The sequence below is a fragment of the Rhododendron vialii genome, chromosome 3a, assembly GCF_030253575.1.
Source record: "Rhododendron vialii isolate Sample 1 chromosome 3a, ASM3025357v1".
NCBI classification, from domain to species: domain Eukaryota; kingdom Viridiplantae; phylum Streptophyta; class Magnoliopsida; order Ericales; family Ericaceae; genus Rhododendron; species Rhododendron vialii.
Window position 1 is genome coordinate 31878192 of NC_080559.1, and position 23528 is coordinate 31901719.

At 37.4% G+C, this 23528-nt stretch overlaps 4 protein-coding genes and 1 non-coding gene across 10 annotated transcripts in view; 3 read left to right on the forward strand and 2 right to left on the reverse strand.

The window, feature by feature from the left end:
- The window catches only part of LOC131320023 (small ribosomal subunit protein uS14z/uS14y/uS14x-like), an 86208-nt gene that overhangs the window by 21895 nt on the left and 40785 nt on the right, over positions 1-23528 (reverse strand). The window contains exon 1 of one of the 2 annotated variants that reach the window (XM_058350555.1): positions 9326-9332. The exons of the other annotated variant lie outside the window; for it this stretch is intronic. The gene's annotated coding sequence lies outside the window, so the exon portion shown is untranslated. Of the gene's footprint in view, positions 1-9325; positions 9333-23528 lie in introns of those variants that run through there. 2 annotated transcript variants of the gene reach the window in all.
- On the forward strand, positions 2337-4326 carry LOC131320022 (uncharacterized). 2 transcript variants are annotated; one of them, XR_009198092.1, is made up of 3 exons: positions 2337-2817; positions 3149-3458; positions 3959-4326. XR_009198092.1 is itself a non-coding variant. In XM_058350552.1 (2 exons), exons 1-2 carry the CDS (start codon positions 2690-2692, stop codon positions 3432-3434), a joined length of 414 nt encoding a protein of 137 aa, XP_058206535.1. In that variant the 5' UTR covers positions 2349-2689; the 3' UTR covers positions 3435-4326. The 2 variants fall into 2 exon arrangements, 1 of the variants encoding a protein (XP_058206535.1); XM_058350552.1 differs by having other exon boundaries at positions 2349-2817; positions 3149-4326.
- On the forward strand, positions 13726-17051 carry LOC131320020 (guanine nucleotide-binding protein subunit gamma 3-like). Its single transcript, XM_058350550.1, has 5 exons — positions 13726-14231; positions 16062-16114; positions 16226-16270; positions 16352-16396; positions 16523-17051. Exons 1-5 carry the CDS (start codon positions 14097-14099, stop codon positions 16863-16865), a joined length of 621 nt encoding a protein of 206 aa, XP_058206533.1. The 5' UTR covers positions 13726-14096; the 3' UTR covers positions 16866-17051.
- Positions 18114-18195, forward strand: TRNAS-GCU (transfer RNA serine (anticodon GCU)). The gene has a single exon. It is a non-coding gene; the product is annotated as a tRNA-Ser (tRNA).
- On the reverse strand, positions 19397-22683 carry LOC131320017 (RING-box protein 1a-like). Of its 4 annotated transcripts, XR_009198090.1 has the most exons (6): positions 22396-22650; positions 22232-22282; positions 22042-22101; positions 19934-20005; positions 19540-19754; positions 19397-19506 (listed from the first exon to the last, which is right to left on the reverse strand). XR_009198090.1 is itself a non-coding variant. In XM_058350543.1 (5 exons), the coding sequence occupies exons 1-5, from the start codon at positions 22550-22552 to the stop codon at positions 19804-19806; spliced, it is 378 nt and encodes a 125-aa protein (XP_058206526.1). In that variant the 5' UTR covers positions 22553-22683; the 3' UTR covers positions 19397-19803. The 4 variants fall into 4 exon arrangements, 3 of the variants coding, with proteins under 3 accessions (XP_058206526.1, XP_058206525.1, XP_058206524.1); XM_058350543.1 differs by having other exon boundaries at positions 19397-19841; positions 22396-22683; XM_058350542.1 differs by having other exon boundaries at positions 19397-19754.

Sequence of the window (23528 nt, forward strand, 5' to 3'; positions counted from 1 at the left end):
GTGTTTGTTTGAAATTCTTGTAAGGCGGGTTATATGCCTCGAATATATAATCTCTCGAAGTGTGAAATATGATTAATCCGATCAATGTTAATCTGGTGGTGTTTATCCAGCGAAATTCTACTATCTGAGATGCAAAATTTCATGATTTATCTATCCATCCTTTGCTTCCATGTTTTTCCATTGGAAGTGTGTTTTTGTTTCCCCCACCCCCTTTTTTCAATCAACACAGGAGCAAGCAACCCAACCACAAATCTGCATTCTGCATTTTCATGGGTATAGCAGGAGCAAGCAACCCAAGATTCTCTATATGGTCAACTCATAAAATGTGAAAATCTCACTTCTCAGAGCAATTTCAGTAGACTGAAAATGGCTTGAGCTATTGCCAAAGAAGGGGCAAATTTTGTAAAACAAAGATTGGTGACCCAATGGTGTGCCATTTATGGATTTTGGCTATTTATTTTGCCATTTTGTCAAACCAAGAATGGTTTGTTATTTGTGCCACATCATCAAACCCAACAATTCAAATAGCATTAAACTACTGATTGAAAGTTGATTGAAAAAGTTTTTTTTTTTTTTTGACGAAATTGAAAAAGTTAATATAAAAGAGAATTTCGCGAGAAAAAAAATGGCTTTACTCCATTGCACCAACAATGCTATGTTTAACAAAATGCCACTATTCATTGTTAAAAAAATGACAATATCCGATTAAACAGACTGTTAAATAAAATTATTTCAAAATAATAATTAAATAAATCAAACAGGTTAATTATTTGTCTGAGACCCCGTAGTGAATCCCACACAGTCTCGTGAACATTAGGTACACTTTTTGGCATTCCCATAGTTTCTTGGGCAAGGGTCTTGGTCTCCGATCAGTTCGGTCTAGTTTGGACCATTTGTGGGCCTTTTCCGTCCCACAATAATGATCGGAATTGTTCATTTTTAGAGTTTGTCGAGAACATTAATCACGCCAAAAATCATGTTAATCGGATATCGTTTGATATAATTTCGAAATGCATTAAGTATGGGGGAAAAAGTGTAATACTGAATTGCAATCCATTTGACACAATTATCTGAAGATAAATGCATTTCGAAATCAAATCAAATGATATCCGATCAATGTAATTTTTGGCGTGGTCAACATTCTCGACGAGCTCTAAAAAATAAACGGTTCCGATTATTATCATGAGCCCAGGAAGGGCCCACAAGTGACAAATGGTCCAGTCCAAACTGGACCGAACTGATTGGAGACCAAACTGGTCTGGACCCTGCCCCTAGTTTCTCCGCCTCGCTGCCTCTGTTATTTCAGCTCGTTCGTTTGATTTTCCATGAGAAAACCAGTGATGGTGATTGGACAAAAATTCTGGCCACATCTTCATAACAAGCACATGCACAACTTGCAAAGCTACAACAGCGCCTAGTTTTTTCTTCACACTTAACTACTTTGACCCATAAATGCCAAAATTTGTTCAGTTCCCAAATCCCACTGTTAGTTGGATCGTGGTGCACCTGAACTCTTTGACCAGACAAGGTAGTGTGATTTATGAAAATTTGTCTCAACCCTGTATCGGCCTATCACAATGTGTGATGGAAACCCCGGGGATGCTACTCCGCAGCTACTGCCGAGAGGGTACAGGGTGGTCGATCCGGTCGTTCATCTTGGTATGGACAGCTTGGATCTTGGAGGCGGATCAACCACTTTGCACCGCTCTACAGGGAGATACTGCGAAAGCAAAATCTAGAAAACTTTACTAGCCCATGTTTTTTCATGCCGCTAGCAAGGGGGACAATATCTGGAGCTGTAGCTTGGGGCAAAAGTATATCTAAGGAAATTTCTGATACTCCTATTCTATTCTATTGCCACAACAAACTAGTCATTCCTTCTAAACTATTGATTCAAAGTAACACCAATGAGGACATTTGGGAGGTGAGGGGCCCACCTCGGGCCCGCACGGATGATTCGAGCTGTTCAATAATTTTTAAATAAAAAATTAAATGGACGAGTGAAAAATCAGTTGAATTCGAGATGCGAATAAACTGGTATGATCGTTATAAAAAAGATAAACTCCACTACTCTAGTTTTGTTGTTTCTGTAGGTGTCCCACTCACCCACCCACAAACACACCCTTAAGTGCCCTCCAAACACAATTATTGGTGCTTACAACCTACTGAAGCTCTCTCAAACATGAAAAACACCATTGATTTTGACAACAATTGACACCATTTGGTCATAAAACCTCCACGACCACCGCCCCGCAGACCGCCACGTGTGTCGAGATTTTACAGTCACCAACTGACTCCGCATTAAATCCATCGAACAACCCATGTAACATTATCATTCCTCAGTCATTCCAAGACACTCGATGAACCCCCAGTTTTTCAAAATCCCCTGTTTCTGCCCAAAAAACAGAGTACACAAAAAAACAAAACAAAACAGAGAGCACTACTCACAGGGATACAGAAAAGTTACCACACACACACACATATATACTCTCTCTTTATCCGTGTAAATACACAAATATATACGTACAATTACAACACCCGTGATTGCTGAAAGTGTTCACATGTTGGCTCAATTATGACTTTTTCTCTCATCGTACTAAAGTGAGAAAAAACAAAACAAGGGACTCAAAACAAGATTCTGTAGAGCAGAATTTCATCTCCAGACCCGAATTTCCGTTCGGAACCCAGAATGCAGGAAGTGGAAAGCGTCAATTCGGAAACCCAATTGCACTTTGTTCAGGTGGAGATGGCGAGGTGCGAATCGTGCGGGTTAACGGAGGAGTGCACCTTAGCCTACATATCGCGGATTCGAGAGAGGTCTGCCCATCTCTTTCCCTCTCTTGTCATCGTAATTTGTTTCTTGATCATGTTTTCCTCATTCGTGGTTGTCCATTTGCCATATAATTTGATTTCTCTATGATATTGTCTGTACTTAATCATCATCATTCGTATAAAGCCAGAGTAAATGAAAAGTCACTCGAGTTTGTGAGTAGGTAGATAATATAGCTTAACGAATTAAGTTAAGCAGGCTCGATAAATTTCAACTAACATAAATGTCTTTATTGTTATGAGATATGCAAAACGAAAATTTATACATTTCTGTCACCGTTGAAGTAAAATTCTGCAGCCGCCCCTGATTTGGTATCAGGTATAACGGGAGATGGATATGTGGGTTGTGCATTGAAGCAGTGAAATACGAAGTTTTGAGATCACAAATGCTTATAACGACCGAAGAAGCCTTGAACAGGCACGTGGATTTCTGCAGAAAGTTCCGGTCGTTGAGCGGTGAAACAGAGGATCCGATTTCCGCGATTGGGAGGATTTTGAGGAGGAGTTTGCATTCGCCGAGATCGACGCCAAGTAGTCCGATGAGGGAGAGTCGCCGGATGCCGTTGATTCGATGCGAGAGCTGTTTCTCTTCTATTTCCCGGTGAATTTGAAATGCGGTGAAGGTTGAGGTAAGTCTGTTGAAAACAGAGCATAATTGGGTAAGCGGAAGTGCTGATTTTAGGCCCTCTGTTCTTGGTTCGTTTGTTTCTCTTCCTTTTTCTTTCTAATTTTATCTTTTTGATTTCTAACATAAAAACAAGGTTTTCGAATTTGATACTCCATCATAAAAGGGTTACGGGTATGGAAGTGATGTATATGCTGCACTTGAAGGGCTGCAAACGAATCGAGCTGCTCGCGGCTTGGCTCGGCATGACTCGTTTAGTGAACTAGTTGAGCTCGAGTTTTAAGTTAGTTTATTAAATGAGCCGAGCTCGACACTCAAAAACTCGGTTCGTTTGTATAGACTCGGCTTGTTGAAAGACGAACTGATCTCAAGCTCGAGTTTTAGGCTCATGTTTGAGCTCGGGTCGTTTGTACCCCGCTTGAACAACCCCCCTCTCTCTCTCTCTCATTCTTGTTAGATGATCCAAGGATCCGTCGCTGTAGTAAAATTTCTTCGCTTATGCAGGTGTTCATGGTCAAAGACATGCTAAATAAGGGGAATTTCATAAACCAGGGGTTCGCCTTGCAGTTAAAGAGATTTGAGGAGTTAATACATTTGCTCTCTCCTAATGTTTCATGTTAGAAACCTTTTTGATAAAATCGATCTCTGAGGCGGTCTATAAGGGACTTTGCTTCGAGTTTACTTGCGGCTGCTCTAGCAGGGTGGAATCAGTCAGTACTAAAATTAATTGTGATGTGTTTAAACTGACTCGAACACGTGAATTGTAAATAAATTAGTGGTATTTCACGATAGCTTACAATGTGAATCCTGTGCCCACTAGTTCCATGGTTTTAGTTTTATGTGATGGTGCCATTGGCAGAATCATGTCTAAATCAGTGTGGAGGTTTGTGATTGGCCTTATTTCTGGAACAGAAAGCTGAGATTTTTATTTTTATAAGTATTTATTTTTCGTTTTACAAGACAAATTATTTTTTCATAATATATCATTTTGAATTTTTTTTAAAAAAGTGCTTATTTTATCTTAGCGGAACGAAAAAATGGTTTTGTGTGTGATTCTCACTTTTCTCGTCTTGATGGGTTAAAACCAATTTATTGTGATACACAAAGGCATCCCACAATTTCATCAAAACCAAATCAAAAACCTAGTATTTGGTGCAGCCGCACAATGGGCATGTGCGAGCACAAGCATACAAGCAACTTTTGGAAAAATTCAAATCACTCTCACAAAAATTAAGAACGGGAACGTAGAACGAGAGCAGAAAGTCCTACCGAAAGATTATGTGACCCGAGAACTCTTCCGCTTACTCTTTTATCCTCTTAAAAATGTATAGGTACACTCTTTAGTCAATGGAACAAGTGACCCATTAGGCCAACTAAACGAGGAAATTTAGTGTCAAAGTGGGGGCAGAATGGATAGCCAGACGTATAGGAAGTCATTATATTGGGCCACCAACGGTCCTGCTAATTGATCTTTCATTAAACTGTCCATTAAAACAAAACAAAAATGTCAAAAGTAATATAATTTCAATGTACATATTTTCCACATTTCAATTCACTTATACACACTCTTTTATGCATTTTCAACAAAATATCAAAACAGCTTTTCAATCTTATTGGAAGTAAAACTAGCTTTGGGACGGTGGTTCCCTCTTATTGGTGTGGGACACGTGACCACTTGGTAAATATACCAGAGAAAGTACTCGGGCCCTTGTTCGTTTTGGAGTCTCAAAACTCGTAGATACGGTCTCCAATAAATTTTTTTTATCTCTCTCTATTCATTACTCTCAAACCCAAATCGAACAGAACCATTTGAACGTGCTTTCTGCAAACCGAACATCTTTGTCAACATACTCTCTGTAGTTGAACATGCTCTCTGCTATTGAACATGCTTTCTGCAAATCAAACGTCTTTTTCAACATCACAACTTCTGGGATAAATTCCTCTCCATACCCATCCATACTCCCATTTTTTGCCACATCTCGAGTCTAAAACTATGATATAAATTGTTCGCCTTGTACAACATGCAAAAATTACAAGCCTTCAAAATCTCAATATATATCATCGAGATCGATAGGTATGTGAAAAAGTTATTTTTTCTTCTATAAATTGTAAGGTTAAACTGTAGAATATATTTACCATTAATTTTTATAGAAGTTTGCAACGTTTTCACGTGTCTATCAATCTCCGATCATAATGAGATTTTGCAGGCTTATAGCTTTTTTGCGTGTTCTTGGAGGTGAACGAGTTGGATTATAGTTTAAGATTCGAGATATGGACGAAAAATGAGAGTATGGAGAGGTATGAACGAATTGATCCCTAAACTAAACTTCTTTCTAGTTTAGCCTGACATTAGCATCTATTATCTATAGATTCAGTGCTTCACCCTCGTCGTAATCTCATACTCATGAATTTTCTTTAGAAGTAGTTTACCTAATCTAACCTTGTACTTCTACGGGATGCGACCGGATTAATTTGGGATGGATACAATATGAAAGGAGATATGATAAAAGATCAAATATAGATCTAAGGGAATATGTTGCCGATGGTTTGTTTGAGTAATACATAGAAGAAGATGCATATGTCATATTTGGTTGGTATAGGATGGGTATAGGATTAAAAGGAGACGTGGTATTTTCATAATTAAGAGGTTGGATATGAGGACGATAGGAGGGAGGGATCGATGCTAATATATATCTGGCCATACGCGGATATACGAGTAGTTTGGATATACTAACCGGAGTTTATCATATCCGTCCTCTATATTCGGTCTGTAGAGACAGACCAATAGTCTCCAACTTTTTTTTTTTTTTGGAAAGTTAAGTTTTATAACCAACCAAAGAGGCATACAAAGGCAAAGGCATATACCCTTGTACCTAGAACAGAAACAAACAAACAAAGCCTGCCCATACTAGACAGTGCAATCAACAAGAAAGAAACAAGAAGTTGTGTCATTGCATGTGCCACAAACTTGTGCCTTAAGCTTTAAGTAACTTTTAAAGTTGATTCGAAGAAACGTCAAAAAGACGTTTTTGGATTGAGTGATTTTGATTCTCGAAATTATTTGGTGTAAGGGCCTGTTTGGAAGCAGCAATGTGAAGGGGATATCCCCCTCCTAATACGTGGGCCTATGGATATGACGTGATTTGGAAAGTCCAAAATCAGGGTGGATATCTTTACACGGACTCTTCCGTAATCCCTCCCAATATAGCCTGAGAGGGGATTAGAGATGGCTAGGGTTTGAGCAAGCTATCTCGAATCCGCCCTAATCCCCCCATCATTCGGACCAACTTACCTCTCATAATCCCTTTTTTCCATCCCGAGGTTCAACCAAATATCTTAGGACTAACCAACACGAGCCTTAAAGCCAAAAATTAATTATGACCCTTTAGGATAAAATGATCAGAGAAATATGATTTTTGTACCCGTTCAAACGGATTGAAAATTAGAGCACTTAATTTTTTAACCATATTTTTTAATATACAACTATAGGTTGAAAAATTAAGTGTTCCAAATTTTAATCTGTTTGAATAGGTGGGAAGATTTTATTTTTCTGATCATTTAATTCTAAAGGGTCATAATTAAATTTTGACTCTGGAACTCTCGTTGATTAGCCCTAAGAAAGTCGTACAACCAAATATCTTAAGGCTAACCAACGAGAACCCTAAAACCAAAAATTAATTATGATCCTTTAGAATAAAATGATCAAAGAAATATGATCTTTGTACCCGTTCAAATTGAATGCATTTAAAGGGAGGGGTAAGTTAATCCGGAGGGACGAGGGGGTGATGGGACGTTTTTGGCTTGTGGTTTGACAAATAAAAATCTCCCCTCCATAAATCATTACAAGTCACTGTTGGGACTAAAGGGTACCCTCGGATGGGTTTCAACAAGTTACTAGTATTATTTAGTAAAGGGCGGATTACAAAACAATCTTTTTCTCCATTTTATCTCTCATCTAAACTAAGTATTATATTATCACTTTTTAATATCTCATCCAAACCGACTATTTTTTTATCTACTGTCTTTAAAAGTCACATTAATGTGGGCTCATTCTCCATAAATAATATCTCTACTATCTTATCCCCATTTATAAATAATTCCTCCAAAACTCGGCCTCATCCAATCGGGCCGTAAATGTTTAAAATCCACATGGATGTATGATTTTAAAAGTCTCCAAAACCACTATAAAGTTATAGGGCCAAAGCCCATCACTTTAGACAAAACATGTATTTCTCGGCCCATGGACCACAAGGCCCATGAAAGTGAGAAATTCAAAGTGTCCCTTGAATGCGAATAGCATTCTCCATTCTTTTTATTTGGTTCCATGATCAGGGGTGTCTGGGTCGGTTTACGCGCACCTCAACCATTCATTCTTCTCGGTCCAGTCAAAGGCGAGTTATCCACGTCGTGACTAGAGAATTCACAAGAGATTTATCACTTGTGACCTGATCCAAAAGGTTGCTAAGTTTCGAGCTCGAATAATGGATCATTAACTACTCATCCATGTTGTCGTTTGAGCTATCCTTATGTTCGAAGCAGTAAAGATCACATGCACTTCCGACTGGATACTGCAAATTAAATGTCCTTAATGTCATGGCTTTTATTTCTCCTACCAGTGTCCTTAATGTCATGGCTTTTATTAGTGGCCATACTAAAACCGTGGGCCTTGTACTCATAACACCACTGTAAATGCTCCCTTATCGTTCAAGCAAAACCACCCAAAACAAAAGGATACATACTGCCTTTTCATCTTTGTTTTGGCATAATTAAGGTGTTCGAGCCAACTTAAGTGTGTTGTCCCTAAATTTTGGCGTATCAATCTCATTGTCAGCAAAGCTCCAAATAGACTGGTCCCGAAAGAGTTGGTACAACCTAAAAAGTTTCGAATTTGAGACATCAAGAGAGAACAAACACCTTTTCTCAAGCCATGACTAAAACAGACACATGTGTATCCTCTGAAAGAACCAAATTATTTTTCATACGTATTTCTGATTTTTCTCTCCAATTTAAAGAATTAATTGAGATCTTTAGTTGGGTGCAAAAAGTGCCAACATTGATTCACAGAAGTATTTAATTTTTATCCAAATATTACACTACCTTTCATAGAGTTCGGAAAACTATTTGGTGGAATGTAATTTTTGTTCCAACTAATTCCAACGCAAAGTTAAGGACCTTATCTCTCTCAACCCTAGCCGTCACAAAAATATAATAAAAATCTCTCTTCCCCTCCCTCAAAGGATTTTACTAATCTTATATGGCGACGGGATGGAAAGGCCATGGAATTAGTTACAAACCAATTTTTTAATAATACTTTAGTATTTGTTTTGCTTTCTTTTGTCTTTTCAGGTCAATGACTTGTCGTTTAATCTGTAAAAATTACGTCTCTCATCCTACGAGAGTACTTAGTTTCATCTGCAGATTAGGAGACAATGTTTCTTCACAATAATATATGTTCCAACAATGTTCTTACCCCGCATGATATTTTTGGCGGGACAACTTGTATTGACTTATCAGATCTGTAGCTTTAGAAGTTTATTGGTGCATTTATCCTTAGTTGGGGTCCATTTAATCGTCTGGGTAATTGTTGTCTTTTGCTTTTGGCTAGCAACTTTATCTCTTCTGATATTGCTAGAAAGATAATATGAAGTTTCGGCAAAAACGTGCGTCAAGCTCTGTGTCTGGGTTGGGTGAAGAACATCGATTGCCCAGTACTTTTATAATTTTGCATTAGTTAGATGATTAATTTGAATTTGTTAAAAAAAAAATTATAATAAACTCCGTTGTGTAAATGTCGTTGGCCTTATATCTATATAATCTCACTTATTGAATAGTGCAGGACCTTACTCTCTTGTTGCGCCATGAACGGTCTAGCTTCTCTCTCTCTTTTTTTAAAGGAGAAACAATAGTCTTTTTGATTGTACAAGAGAAACTAATGCGTTATGATGACAATGTTGTACTAATCAAATAGTCCTACAAAAGGCTGAAAAATGCATTGAGGTGTTGCTTTCATGTATGTTTGTCCTTGTTAACAGTAGTTGTATTCGTGCAATGGTCCTTTGTCACGGGTAGAGGTTTAGAGCACAATAATTTTTCGGTAACCTTCGTTCATGCTTTTAATTCTCGCTCTTCCAACTTGAGTAATTCCGAATGTTAGTAAAAGGCGTTTTAATGATCTCACTATCGCCTTTACCTACGAGCATGCATTTGCATTATGCGAATTAGGTCATTGTGCTCCTGGTGAAGCAATTTCACACGTTTTTTTTTTGTTGTTGTTGTTTACTTCAATTCTCTTGACTTTTATAATACTGTATTTTTTTAATTTTTCTTATATATTTACTTCATTGATACAATTAAAACAATTAAAATAGTGTAACTGAAAACTTAAAATAATTAACTAGGAACAAAAACAAATCACGTACTTAAAAATTAAACTTAATCTAATTGAATCGAATCGCACATGGCACTTTAGTACGCACTTTTGTTAGTGATATTAATATCCTTCACACGCTCTTTTCCCCACGAATTACAAGAATAAATTTTTTCTTTTTTCTTTTGTATATTTATTTTATCTCTTCGGTTCCAATATTCGTATTACTGTTGTAATAATAATAATAATACGTATTTGTAACTTAAGAAAAGCATGAGTTGCAATACAATAGTGTGGTGTAATTAGTGGGAATCAAAAGTCAAAACCTACTTGTGCCCATGGCCAAGTTTTAAGTATTTATTTATTCGGTTAATCAACTCGACCTAATACTAATTTTTCATAAACAAGAAACCGGCCTAACTTATGCGTATTTTAACTAGTCCCGATAAATCATACATTCACCGTCCACTAACAAGAACCTCGCTAAAAGCCGGAGAATGCAAACTTGCAAATGCTCCATACGACCCCACTTGACCTAGTTACTCTAACCCAGACCCCGTTTGTTTAAGGTTTTTGGATTTTGAATTATAATTATTATTATATTTTTCTTCTATCAATGCTCTCATTTATCTCTTTATATCTCTCTAATCATTACTTTTATTATCAATCATTACTTTATTTTTTCTACACTTATTATCTACAAATTCAAAATTCCAAAACAAACAGGATCAATCTAAACCACTAATTTCCGTTGCACCAAAATATATATATATATATATTCCTGAACCACTGCGTTAGGCTGCAGGTCTGAATATAGGAGCCATACAGGAGTATGTTGCATCTAGTAGAAAGTAGTAGTACTAGGTTCACTTTAATGGACTTTATTGCCCTGCTCTCTCCCTCTCGTCAATGATAATAGTGTTCGGACGAACTTACGTACATCTCGATTAATTTTTTTAATAGTTCGGTCAAAGACAAATTATTCACACCGAAATTAGGAAATTCACGAGAAATTACTTTTACTTTCTTGCTTTCTATCCAAAAATCGAATTCTGCTCTCGTGCAGTCTGTGATAGATTATCTACATGCAAGCCTAATTGCCAACTCTAAACAACCACAACCACCACAATGGATCTAGTGATGAAATAGATACATACACACAGAAAGAGATATACGTGTGGTGAGTTTTACTTGTTTATTAACTGTGTTATTCACACGGACAAATTATAATATGTAAAAGATCATTCACAGATTTTGTGTGAGGGCCACTTCGGGTCTCGCAAAGATAATCTAAACCACTTATTTTTTCTAAAATATCTTTTTATGCATTCTTGTAAAAAAATCATCTTTATCGGATACCAGTTGAGGCTTTTTCAAAATTCGTAGGGCAAATCAGACAGTTTCACCCTACGAATTTGGAATAAACCCTTGCCGATATCCGATAGAGATAATTAAATGCTTTAAGAATAATGAGTGGTTCGAATCATTTTTGCAAGACCTGTGGTGGGCTCCACACAAAATTTGTGAATGATCTGTTACATATTTGTCCGCGTCAAGAGACATTTCGTTGTTTATTTTAAATTTCAGTCATGCTACTCACACAGCAACTGTGCGCAGATTGTAGTGTGGGGCCCACTCCAAGTCCCACACAAATGGTTCGATCCGTTCATTAAATATAAAATATTTTTTCAAGAGTCCGCATGAAAAATCAGCTCAATTCAATATCTATAAGTGCTCGATCCAAACATCTAACTTTTTATTTAGATTTCAGGATAATGAAAAGTTAGATGATTGGATCGAGTACCTATAGGTATCAGATTGGGCTGATTTTTCACGAGAAACTTTTGAAAAAATATTTCATATTTAATGAACGGGCCGAATTGTTTGTGTGAGACTCGAAGTGAGCCCCACATCACAATTTGTGCACGATTTGTGCACAAAAAATCTGTGTGAGTATCATTTCTGTTTAAATTTGAATATAAACCCCAAAAAGTAGAGCTAGCTAGCGGAGAGGAAAATCACATTCCCGAGTCAATTTGTCTGCAAATCCCGACCTCCATACCATAATCATAACAACTCTTCTACAAATACACATATACACACAAACTCCTCTCACATGAGAAGTGGGACGCATATTCAGCGATACACGTTGAAAATTAATTGTAATCATAATCAACCAAAGTGGTTATCCGAACCGTTCCTCTCGTAGGCAAAGTATACATGTGAAAAAATCAAGTTGATAGTCCGTCAATAGACACTGAATAAATCGTATTTCGTTTCATGAGATAGCCGTCCCAAAATCTTATTAGTTTGTATCAAATTGATTTCTTATATGCATCTTTTTGTTTTTCAAGATTTACAATTATGATTTGATACACCAAATAAAAAAAGGAGTAAAAGTTTAATCGAATGGTGGATAAGAATGCGGACCGGGAGGTGAACTGCAAATGCCCTTGAGTTGTTAGTGTTGTTAGTCTCAGGGCTAGTCCGGTTAATTGATAAATCTACTCAGGCCTATACAATTGATTAGAATTTGATTTTTATGGTCAAGTTGTAAAAAAGTATTCATATATTCCGTCCCTCATTTTAGTTCATTTTTGGGGATTTTCAACTATATAAGGAACATGGTCTTGTTCGGTTTGAATTTCGAGAGAGATTTTTGAAAGAAATGAGTGTAGAGAGATAGATAGAGAAAATTTATTAGAGACTGTGTCCAGAGATTTTCAGACCCCAAAACAAGCAAGGTCTAATCACCACATTTTCCCATTATACCTTTCAATCATTGTTTTTTAAAATTTTATTAAGGGGTGTTTCCGGTAGTGAAAAATTGTAGATTTTTATTTGTGGTTGAGAAGTTATTAGGTGTTTTCCGTAGTGGATAAGTTGTTAAGAAATTTTAAGTTGTTTGCAGTAGTGAATAAATTGTTGATGGGTTTGTGAGTAAAGTTACTGTAGCAAAAAAGTTTTTGTTAAAAACTTTTTTCTTAGTGAAAACAAAATGCTAAAAAAAATTTGTTAGTGAAAACGAAATGATAAAATACGTTAAGTTTTTAGTGTTTTTTTTTATAGTAAAAACACCCCTTAGTACTATTGATTTTAAACTGGAAGGGTAAAATAAAGCTTTCATTATTTTCTGTATAACCCTTTTTGGGTTGAAAGTGGAATAATAATATTTTTAAGATAGCAAAAAGTGATGGCTGGGACTAAAAAATAGGAACGGAGAGAGTAATTTATTGCGTCCCTATTATCGACGTGAGTGGTCTGCTTTTAAACGAACTGAAAAAAGAATTAATTGAGATGCGTGTAAATTGATCCGTGTACCTTCGACCTTGTAACCCAAAAAACAAAAAAATGCCCTTGTTCTTCTTCCGGAAATGTGGCCAACCTCTCGGGTACTCGTACTAACACTTGCAGGCTTTTTCTTTCTCAACCATCGATCTCTGTTTAGTATTCATCACCATCACCATTATTTTACCCCCTCACAGTATCTATCTACAGTATCGTGTTGTATGAATTCTGCTGCTCTGCTTCTTCTGCAGGTTTGTTGTCAGAGCTTTTCTTTGGGTCTGGCCCCAGAGCCATAACTATCCCTCCATTGTCAGTAGCTCTTAAATTATTGCAGTGTGTTGAGACATGATCAGTTCTGTTCGATTTGAGTTTTGAAAGAAATTTATTAGATACCGTGGAGATCATGCTTAGGAGTTTTAAGAATCCAAACGAACAAGCTCAATCAAACCACAAAATGACGCGCGAAAAATAATCAAGAAGGAAAAAAAACATACTACTATGCGTTATTTTATTTGTGGAATTTAGTGAATTTAATTTTAACTACTATCGAATAAAAATAAGAAATACATTCATGTACCCATTACTATTTACGCATATTTATGCAGTGCACTTAGGCGGGTGTGATTAGTGGTGAGACCGCACACGTTTAAAGCCCATCGAGAATATAAGTCAGGCAAAAAAATCACATTTGTTGATGTGATTTCGGAATGCATTGATCTTAAATTATTACCCTCCCCTCGTCTGTCAACCAACTGTTCTTCTCCTCTCTTCTTCTAATTCCTGTATACCCTCGTATCTCTCTCTCTCTCTCTCCTCACTGGCTACTGCTACGACTGCTGTTGCTACAATTGTTTTAATAACCACTGTTATTCTGCTGGCATCATCTGCTGTGTACATATCGAAATAAATACTAACATGTACGGGAAAATGTTCATTTCCATGCTCTGTTGATCAGGAACATTGGAGGCGAGTTCTTCGCTGATTCTAATGGCTGTTTCCGGCGGTTCTTCTTCGGTGCCGTCGCTGCCACCGCCGCGACCGCCGGAGTATCCGGCTTTGTACGGGAAACGGCGGGAGTTGGCTAAGGTCCAGATGTTAGAGAGAGAGATTAGTTTTCTGGAGGTTAGCTTTCCGAATTGAAAGTTTGTTCTTTTTTTGTTCTTTGATTATTTTGCTTCTTATTGATAATTCAGCATTGTTATATGTTTAGCTCGAGATCAACCATGTCAAAAATTAAGTTGATTAGGTATAAAAAAAAAAATGCATGATCAAAATATTTATGTATAACAAGTTTAATGTGTTTGTCTTCTAGCCGGAAGGAAGAAAATAAGTGGTTGTCTTCCATGCAGAGGGAGAAAAGTGACCCCTGGAATTTTATCGTTTGTTCCTGTCTTTTTTTTTATTTTTTTTTATTTTGAAGCCTGCTCAAATCATAGGTGGAATTGGGGATTGGTGCTCAAATTATTTGATTATGGAACCGAATGAACGAGCGATGGTTGAATAGCAGTTTGGTGGTATGCATAAAGCGAGATGTTTTTTATGAGATTAATAACGATGTAATCATGCATAACTTTCAAAAAGATGAAAGCTTGTCGGGATCAATTTTAAAAAAAATTGAGTAATGAATATATAGACTTTTTGTGCTTATGTTTAAAAGCTTTATCTTGCTACAGCTTTTGTGCCGTGCCTAATAGAGAATGTTTAGTATTTTTGGAATTACTTTTCTTTTGATTTTTTTTAGTTTATGGTAAAAAGTTGCCCCCTCTGTATATAATTTTTGGTTCCGCCATTGCCTCCACGAGGTCGCATGTTCAAGTCACACGGAGGCCAAACATTCTAAACTTTGGGTCACTTAAGGGTTTGCCCAATCGTGGACTTTAGGGCCCTGAAATTAGTCAAGTTATGCTCAAGTTGGTCCGGATGTCCATTATAAAAAAAATTAAAAAGATTAATGTGTTCCAATCCGATGTGTCAACCTGATCTTTTTTTTCTCAAGATCTAAAAAATGATCCTTTGTTTGTGTACGTTATGGAGTCTCCTATCCAATCCATGTTGAAAGCTCTTTCAACCATACTAGAGCCTTGGCACAAATCTAACATTATTTTCCCATGGTTTTTGATCTTGACGAAATCAAAAAAATAAACGGTACCAAACTCTTGAAGTGGACCTGAAAAGGACCCACATTTGCTGACCGTTGATCAATGTCTACTAATGAAAAAACATTTGGCCATGTATCGGTATTGGATGTCCGATCAACTTAATTTCGAGGTGATGGGTGATGTTCCCCAGCTCTGTCGACGAAAGGTCCAGCCTTGCAACAGATCCTTAATTCCTTATAGATTTTGAACGTTATTCGCTCGATTAAACCATTTAAACTTGTCAGAGTTTGGATTTTCAGAGAAATAGTAGCACAATGTGCCCAGCTTTTATGGATTAGATAGCTTGATGCTACATTGACACTCTCATTTGGCAAATGTTTCTTGCAACCTGGCTGCAGACTGCCAAGAGGCACATAAAACATGGCTTCTCTTTTTTTGTTTTCTTGAACAAGAACAGAAATGGTATTTGGAAATCTTGATGTTTAGGGAAGGTAATCGAAACGATCTGTAATGCTTTCTGTATAAACTTAATGATTGACTCAAAAAGATAGGTGATCGCCCGTGATTAGGCCTGGGCTGGATATGTAGCTGCTTAAGTCTATGAGCATGCAACTTTTCTCATCGTACATCCGATGTTAAGAACATGGCAATCTGTTTCAATCTTTCCTTCCCTAAAACTTTTTCATGTAATCGTTTTAAGCCCGTTTATATTTGTAAGAACGGTTGCTGCCAATCGGAAGGTATTACCGGCACTACAGTGTTGTTTTAGGGAAAACCATCAAATGGGATCTCTAGCAAATGTGGGAGATTTTCTTCTGGAAATAGACCTACTGATTCTTCTATTGCAAAACAGGAGGAACTAAAGTTTGTTCACGGCCTTCAACCCGCCTCCCGGAGCTGTAAAGAGTATGTGAACGGCTTTGCAAGTCTCTTGTATAGCATGTTGTTGATCTGTTTTCAGGTAGAAGCTAGGGATGATGTTTTACTAAACTTGAACTGGACTTGACAATTTGCCAGGGTTGCTGATTTCGTGGTCGCAAACTCAGATCCTTTGATAACTTCGTAAGAAAGTTGCCAACAACCTTTTCGTCGGAGTTTTAAGTAGAAAACTATACCATTTACGTTTCTGTTTTTGTATATCAGAAATCGGAAGATCCAGAGGTCCTGTCGTTTCTGGAAGTGGCTCTGGTACCTTCTTGCCTCTTTCTTATCTCTTCTATACACGTAGTAATCCACATTTTGATTGGCCTCCATCATGTTCATGTAGGTTAGTCTATCCACGGATTTTGTTCATATACTTCCCTTTGTGTGCAGTAGAGCAACCTGTTTGAACTTCTCATGGATATGCTGTGTCGGCTGCATTCCTCGGCGTGAAAGGCCACGCTGCTGCAGTTGCAATCTACGGGGCTGCTGTTTGTGTTTTAGTTGTTTGGTGCCAAAACGTGGGTGTTGCCCTTGTCCTCGCTCAAGATGCCTTGACAGCTTCTCATGCAGCAGCAGTTGTTGCTTTCCGCGGTGTCCTTCATGCCCGGATTGCTCTTGCAGATGTAGATGCTCTTGTCCCAACTGTCTCAAGGCAAACCCGTGTTTCTGTTGTACCAAGAACTGTTTTCGCTGTATGGAAAACTGTTGCTACCCTTGTTGTCTATGTTCCTAGCAGTGGAGGTTTTCTTCTCGGTTCTCACGGTTTCATTTTACTTCCTTTCGAGTACAGATTCTGCAACTATGGAGTAATTGTGATGTTGATTCTGCTATAAGGGTTGACTTGATGAGTCGATTTTACTACATTTCAATTCCTTCCTGATACCTCCCAAGGAAAATCTCGAATTGGTTTTGGAATTCAGAGTTAGTGTGCGCTTAACCACGTGCTTATGCATTCGAAGAATATGCCTTTTCTGTTCTAAAATGTTCTGGCTTTCGTGCCTTTTTGGGTCCCTTAGATCCTCTCAATAACCTATATTTGTCGAAGGAATATCATATAATCGCGTAAAGCCAGCGGTAGAAACCGAAAAATGTGAAAAAGACATTTCTGTTCTCTCTGCCTCAAGTTCTGAGTCTCATAAAAAATAGGAATTCTCTCTTTTAAATGTGAGCATTTGCTTGAAGGCAAGGCATTCGAACAGTGCAGACAGAAATCTTCAGTTGTCCAATAGCTTGTTATTAACAGGGCATTGAACCAAATTTGCAACGTTTGCGGCATCAAATTGCACCATTATTCGATTGCAGAAGAAGAGAATTTATCGTAATACGATGAACTGCTGCTCCCTGAAACTTTAAAAAAAAAGGTACTAGCATGTATGGTTAACTAGACATTGGCACAAGGACAACCAAACCACAAAAGTCTAGGTTTATGCTACATGCCTTATCCCCATACATTTAAATTTTGGTTACTTTTTGGTTGTAATTTTGGTTGGAGATAGGGGTCAGTCATTACACCATTGCTCTTCTCGGAGGTGCCTATTTTATACTCTCGAAGTGTGTTTTATGTTCCCCTCCATCTTGCTCGCGAGGTCCACACGGCACTAGGTGAACACTCGTCTCTCTCCCAGCAGAAGACAATCTTATTTTCCGAGAGAGGGGAGATTGTGAATTATAGTTGATTCTTAATCTGTACAGAAAAGATGCAAAAAAAAAATGTATGCTTTCTATTTGGTACATGTGGAAAAGAAAGGAAAATTAAAATAAAAAAAAAAAATCCCCCCATTGTTTGGTATTTTATATGGGCTGATGTCGCTGATCTCTCATTGTTTGGTTTGGAAAGAAAGATGGGAGAAAATAACAAATTGGAGTTGTATAAACACTAAATTGTCCTCACATTTTTTTTTCCCCCACTTTCCTCAAGTTCCAAACAGAGGGTAAAGTCATTTAATAAATAGGTTAAAGAGTGTGTCTTGGTAACATGAGAGTCGCTTTGGCCGAGTGGTTAAGGCGTGTGCCTGCTAAGTACATGGGGTTTCCCCGCGAGAGTTCGAATCTCTCAGGCGACGATATATTTTATTCTCTCTTTTTTCGTTTTTATATAAATGCTTTACTTACCCACATTTTTCATTCTTTTTGACAATATATATCTTCTGCTTCTACAAAATTCATGCCATTTGGAGCCACACCGTTGGACCACCAGATCATGAATACTCCATACTGGAGTCTGGACAAAATGCCCCGCAGTCTAGGATCCTGTAGTGCAGGGGTGCATTACACAATCTAACATGTCCAAAAATGTTTTCTGTTGGATACTTTTTAAAATTTGGTCAATTAATTTTAGAGATGGAGGACAACTCGGATCGTACAGAACACCCCTGCACTAAAAGGGGACAGAGGGGCATGCTGTGCACCTATTGCACAGCACGGTGTTGTGCGATCTCAACCATCTAAAAGTGTTATGGATGGTCCAGATTTTAAAGAACTTTTCCGGGGAGGAGTTTAACTCTTTCTCGGGAAAGTTTCATTTTAATCTGGACCATTGATTACCGAGACGGATCGTTCAGATGGTGCACAACACACTGCACAACATGGTCCTCGTTTCCTCTAAAGGGTCTATATTAAGAACAATATTAGCATTCAACTGTAAACTCAAACTCTTAACCATGCGCACTGATTTCTTGTGCTTCAATATACCCTATTTCCATTAATTTTTTGCCCTCCAAATAAAATCAAATAAAAAAAGCCCAAGTCTGTCGATAACTGGTGGGTAGCTATGCGAAGATACAGGGATAACTCCCAGGCTTTGCATTCATGAAGTTCCTACTTCCTTCGAGTTGGATTTGCTATCTCAGGTTGGCCGGCTTGGAATTTTGTTTTACCATGCAATAGCCCCCTTCTTTCGCTTAGTTTTATATGACAGGAATTTAGCGGGTTTGAAACTAGTTAACCTTTCACATTGGACAATCGACAATCCTCAAAGGGTCTCAAGCAAAAGAGACACCTGAAATAAGCAAACATGATATTGTATTCGTACACAGCATTCAGACTGTGGTGAAGAGTATACCAACGTTGCAGCTGTTGCAAATGGATGTCACAAATCCATTTTAACATCCACGAGTAGAACTGAGAACAAATATAAACTATATATATATATATATATATATATATATATATATATATATATATATATATATATATATATATATATATATATATATATATATATATATATATTAAAAAAAGGGAGCATGAAACTAACATCAAACATGATAGTATCAGATAAACGTATTGACATTTAAGAAGAAAACTTGCATCCGTTAAGAATCCAAATGACACCAGATTTAAGGGAATGGTGTTTGAAAGAAAAGATCCTGAAACTACATGGTGTTCGAAAGAAAAGATCCTGAAACTACATATTGCACCTGTTGCATATCCAACTCTGAATACTTCAGTACATATTTCTGGGCCTAAAGTTTGCATCAATGAAGGCAAAAAAAAAAAACATGATAGATCGAGTTTTCAACTTAAAAACGTGCTGAGTTGAAAAGAGGTGGATCCAACTGTTCAAACGCAACAGGCTTCTTGGTTTAGTGGCCATACTTCTGAAACTCCCACTCACTGTTATCTGTGACAACAAGCACAAAGCGAAAATAGGGATCAACAGGCTTCTTGGTTTAGTGGCCATACTTCTGAAACTCCCACTCACTGTTATCTGTGACAACAAGCACAAAGCGAAAATAGGGATCAACATGCAATTGTGATGATGTGAATCCAGGGAGTAATTTTGGAACCCAGATAACTTACCCAATGGACACACTTGGCGTGTTTTGAGCCATCGGCTGATGCAGTGGAAGTGGAATGCATGGTTACAAACCCCTAGAAGAATAGAAACCAACTTCATTTCAGCCAACAGCAAAAATATACAATCTTGGGCTACAACAGTTATCAGTATGGTATTGGAAGAAAGAAATCGAATCGAAGGCAAAGAAAGATCCATGAAATACAGAAAAGAGCCATACATCATGAGTAAATAAGTTATGGAGCTCAAGTTTCATAGAAGTTGAACTCCTAACTTGACGATTTAAGTCCAACAGGGGCAAAATCTTCAGAGTGATCTTTCAGCATTAAATAGATACAAAAAAGGTTCTAAAAAAAACATTCTCTCATTTAAAAGCGGCATTCAGCACTCAAGGGCATGCTGCTTTTAACAGAACAATCAATATATTCTCATAAAATGTCTAGAAGAATCAATAGCGAGGAATAATAGCATTACGTTTTAACCCTCCCGCACTTCCTTTTTCCTTTTAGCTTCTCACATGGGGATTGAGTAGCTAAAAGGGGACTATGAATATCATCTCCCATCAAAAACTACATAAGTATCAGTATATACACATTAACCCGCAACACACAATGTTTGAAAATACATAGCTCACACCAGTTCAAAGAACATACATAAGATACATCAGTCTAAACCACTAACTTGACACCTCGTAGCATACGCCAAATTGTACTCAGGTCCATTGAATGAGTGTATAAGACATGCATAAAATGGAAAGATGTATCCTTAACAAAGTCAACTACGCGCACACTACTAACGAATTTCAGACAGCAGCATCCATTCACTGAGATAAATAACTTTTTCAACTCACACTAATCCTACCCAACATATAGAATGAAAAGGGAAGGAAGCTTGGAAGATGATGGGTTAGAAGAAGGAAATGGGGAAATACCAAATACGGCAATAACAAGTAGAGAATAAAAAACTAATAGAAATAGGATCAGAATTATCATTCGTGTAAGCGCTCAAACTTGCATACCATATTTATCACTAAAATCATCCTCCAAACCATGCTCATGTCAAGCAACAAGCCAACAACTCAATTATCCTCAGATCAACAATCATATTCTTTCGTGCATTGATCCACCATGGCGCGTTTATTTCTATGGACAATTCCAAAACCTCCAAAATAATTTGCAATCGTACATACTACTACCGGGAAACAGTTCACATTCTTTCCATTACCACAACCTATTGATTATATCCTGAGTAACCTTCAAAAGCTTTTCCGTGACAAGAAATCCTGGAAAAGGCAGATTACATGCATGCTATGTAGCATGGACACTTCGTCGGAGCTCACATACCGGTGTCGGACACTAACACTCTCCGGACATGTGTCCGACACTCAATCCGAAGTGTCCTTTTCTCCACGTTTTTGGTTTGGACACTCCGGGGATACTCCAAAAAATGCTTAGGACACTCTTGGGACACTCGCAAAGGCTTAGGAAAGTCTTCCTTCTTTGTGTACCATATGATAGTTTATTGATGACAAAGACACAGAGATGATGAAACGCTTTTTGTTGGAATACTTTTATTAATAATGTGATGATATATAAGATTTAAGCTATATATGGTGTAAGCTATATATGGTGTTACATATATAGAATTAGAGCCTTTGTATACATATAATTGCATAAATATATGTGATTTAAAACGTGTCCCCTAACGTGTCGTGTCTGCCAATTTTTAAACATTGGCGTTCGGAGTGTCAGTGTCATGTCCGTGTTGTGTCGCGTGTCAGTGTCGGTGCTGGTGCTACATAGCATGCATGGATTCACCTCCCATCTGTGGTGAAGCTAGAGGACAAAGGTTCCATGGATAGCCAAACGTATTCAAGCATGCCAACATATCAAGAAACTAGCTTTTGTTGTGTCTTCCGACAATACATACAACAGTCATAGCATTGGTATGATAGTGTGTACATACAAAACAGCAGAATTCTGCATATGAATACATGTTTCGATATCTATAATGCCAAGAGTACCACACCAAAAAAGGAAACATGATGAATAACACTCCGCCATCTTAAATTTACCAGTGCTATATAATTATGAGTTGCAAGGACGATACGTACCCCAAGCAACAGTACACTCCTCGCTTGTGGCACTAGCTTGGTTAGCTTGGCACTCAATGCCTAATCACATCATCCACACACACAGAAAATCCCAACATTACACATCGATAATACAAAAACAACAGAATCAAAAGCTCGAAATATGCTGGTTGATGAAATAAAAAAAAAAATTCAAAAAGCTTAGACTCACAGAGATCCATGATATGGTTCCTGCAAATCGCACAATTGTCCACAACAATATCTGCAAGCATCGGTGAAACGAAAAATCACGGCATGATTCACCTATCTATCACATAGAGCAATACACACAAATATAAAAATAGTAAAAGACGTGATAGGGTTAGGGTTTGGTACCCCAAGCCCAGAGAGAGACGGCGTTCCACTTTTTGATCTCGAATCGCTTGGCCTTCTTGGAGGAGGACGACGTGGATGCGGTGGAAGAAGACGGGACAGCGCCGCCGGAGGCCTCGCCTGCGGGAACCATCGTCACGTCGGTGTCCAGTGAAGCCATCGCTGAACCGGAACCAAAACGCGGGGAACGGCTTATGAAGAGTTGCGTTGACGAGGGAGGGGACTTGGGGGTTGGGACGGTATTTCTTTAATTTATCATGTCGACATGTTTTGACGAAAAACGAATTAAATGCCGACATTATGTTGGTACTTTTTCTTTCAATCCCAATAAGGCCCGTTCCGGAAAAAAAAATAAGTCTTTATTTTTTAAAAAGGTAATTTTAAGTTTAAAAATTATGTGCTTACGTAAATTATTTTTCTATCAATATGAATCTTGTTTGATAGATCTCATTAAGATTTTTAATACGGTGCAAAAAAAATTGAAAAATTAATTTTCATTTACATTATTTTTGAGTTTGAAAATGTGAAATAAGTACTTATTTTTTAAGAAGGTGTTCTGGAACGGGGCCTTAATACGTCCAAGTATTTTTCTAACAAAAAAATGCCTTTGTTTGGTTGTCAAGTTAAGTTTTAATTTTTTTTTGTCTTTAGTTAGTTTTGTAAACACTTTAATAATCTTTTGATTTTTCGACTAAAAGTACGCTATATACTTCTAAAAAGTAAAATATAAGTAAAAAATTTGATTAAAAAAATCACTAAATCCGAAAAAAACACGACTGATAGAAGAGTCAAAAAAATTGCATAATATTTTTGAGATGGGAACCAAAAAAATTTATTTTCCACCTAAGGGGAACCCCTTGTTTTTCACCACCCATTGCAGGCAGGCCCCACCATTCATTTTTTGCAATATAATCTTAAATGATCATCTTGTAAGACTCGCAGAGTAAAAAAAACAGGTTTATCCTGTATCGATAGTTACATTAAAACTTGAATTTTAATTAATAAATAAACGAAAATGGATAGATTAACTTTAAACCGATCTACGGGATATTTTATGAATCAAAATATACAGACAAAATAGTGCAAAAATGGATCACCTTATTCTCTTTTTTAAGGCCTTTCTGTGTGTTGTAGCT

Coding starts and splice junctions, on each gene's coding strand:
- LOC131320022 (XM_058350552.1), top strand. CDS start 2,690: ATGCAGGAAGTGGAAAGCGTCAATTCGGAAACCCAATTGCACTTTGTT. Junction 2,818..3,148: donor ATATCGCGGATTCGAGAGAG/GTCTGCCCATCT, acceptor ATTTGGTATCAG/GTATAACGGGAGATGGATAT.
- LOC131320020 (XM_058350550.1), top strand. CDS start 14,097: ATGGCTGTTTCCGGCGGTTCTTCTTCGGTGCCGTCGCTGCCACCGCCG. Junction 14,232..16,061: donor GAGAGATTAGTTTTCTGGAG/GTTAGCTTTCCG, acceptor ATTGCAAAACAG/GAGGAACTAAAGTTTGTTCA. Junction 16,115..16,225: donor GCCTCCCGGAGCTGTAAAGA/GTATGTGAACGG, acceptor ACAATTTGCCAG/GGTTGCTGATTTCGTGGTCG.
- LOC131320017 (XM_058350541.1), bottom strand. CDS start 22,552: ATGGCTTCACTGGACACCGACGTGACGATGGTTCCCGCAGGCGAGGCC. Junction 22,283..22,395: donor CGTCTCTCTCTGGGCTTGGG/GTACCAAACCCT, acceptor CGATGCTTGCAG/ATATTGTTGTGGACAATTGT. Junction 20,006..22,041: donor GGAGTGTACTGTTGCTTGGG/GTACGTATCGTC, acceptor CTATTCTTCTAG/GGGTTTGTAACCATGCATTC.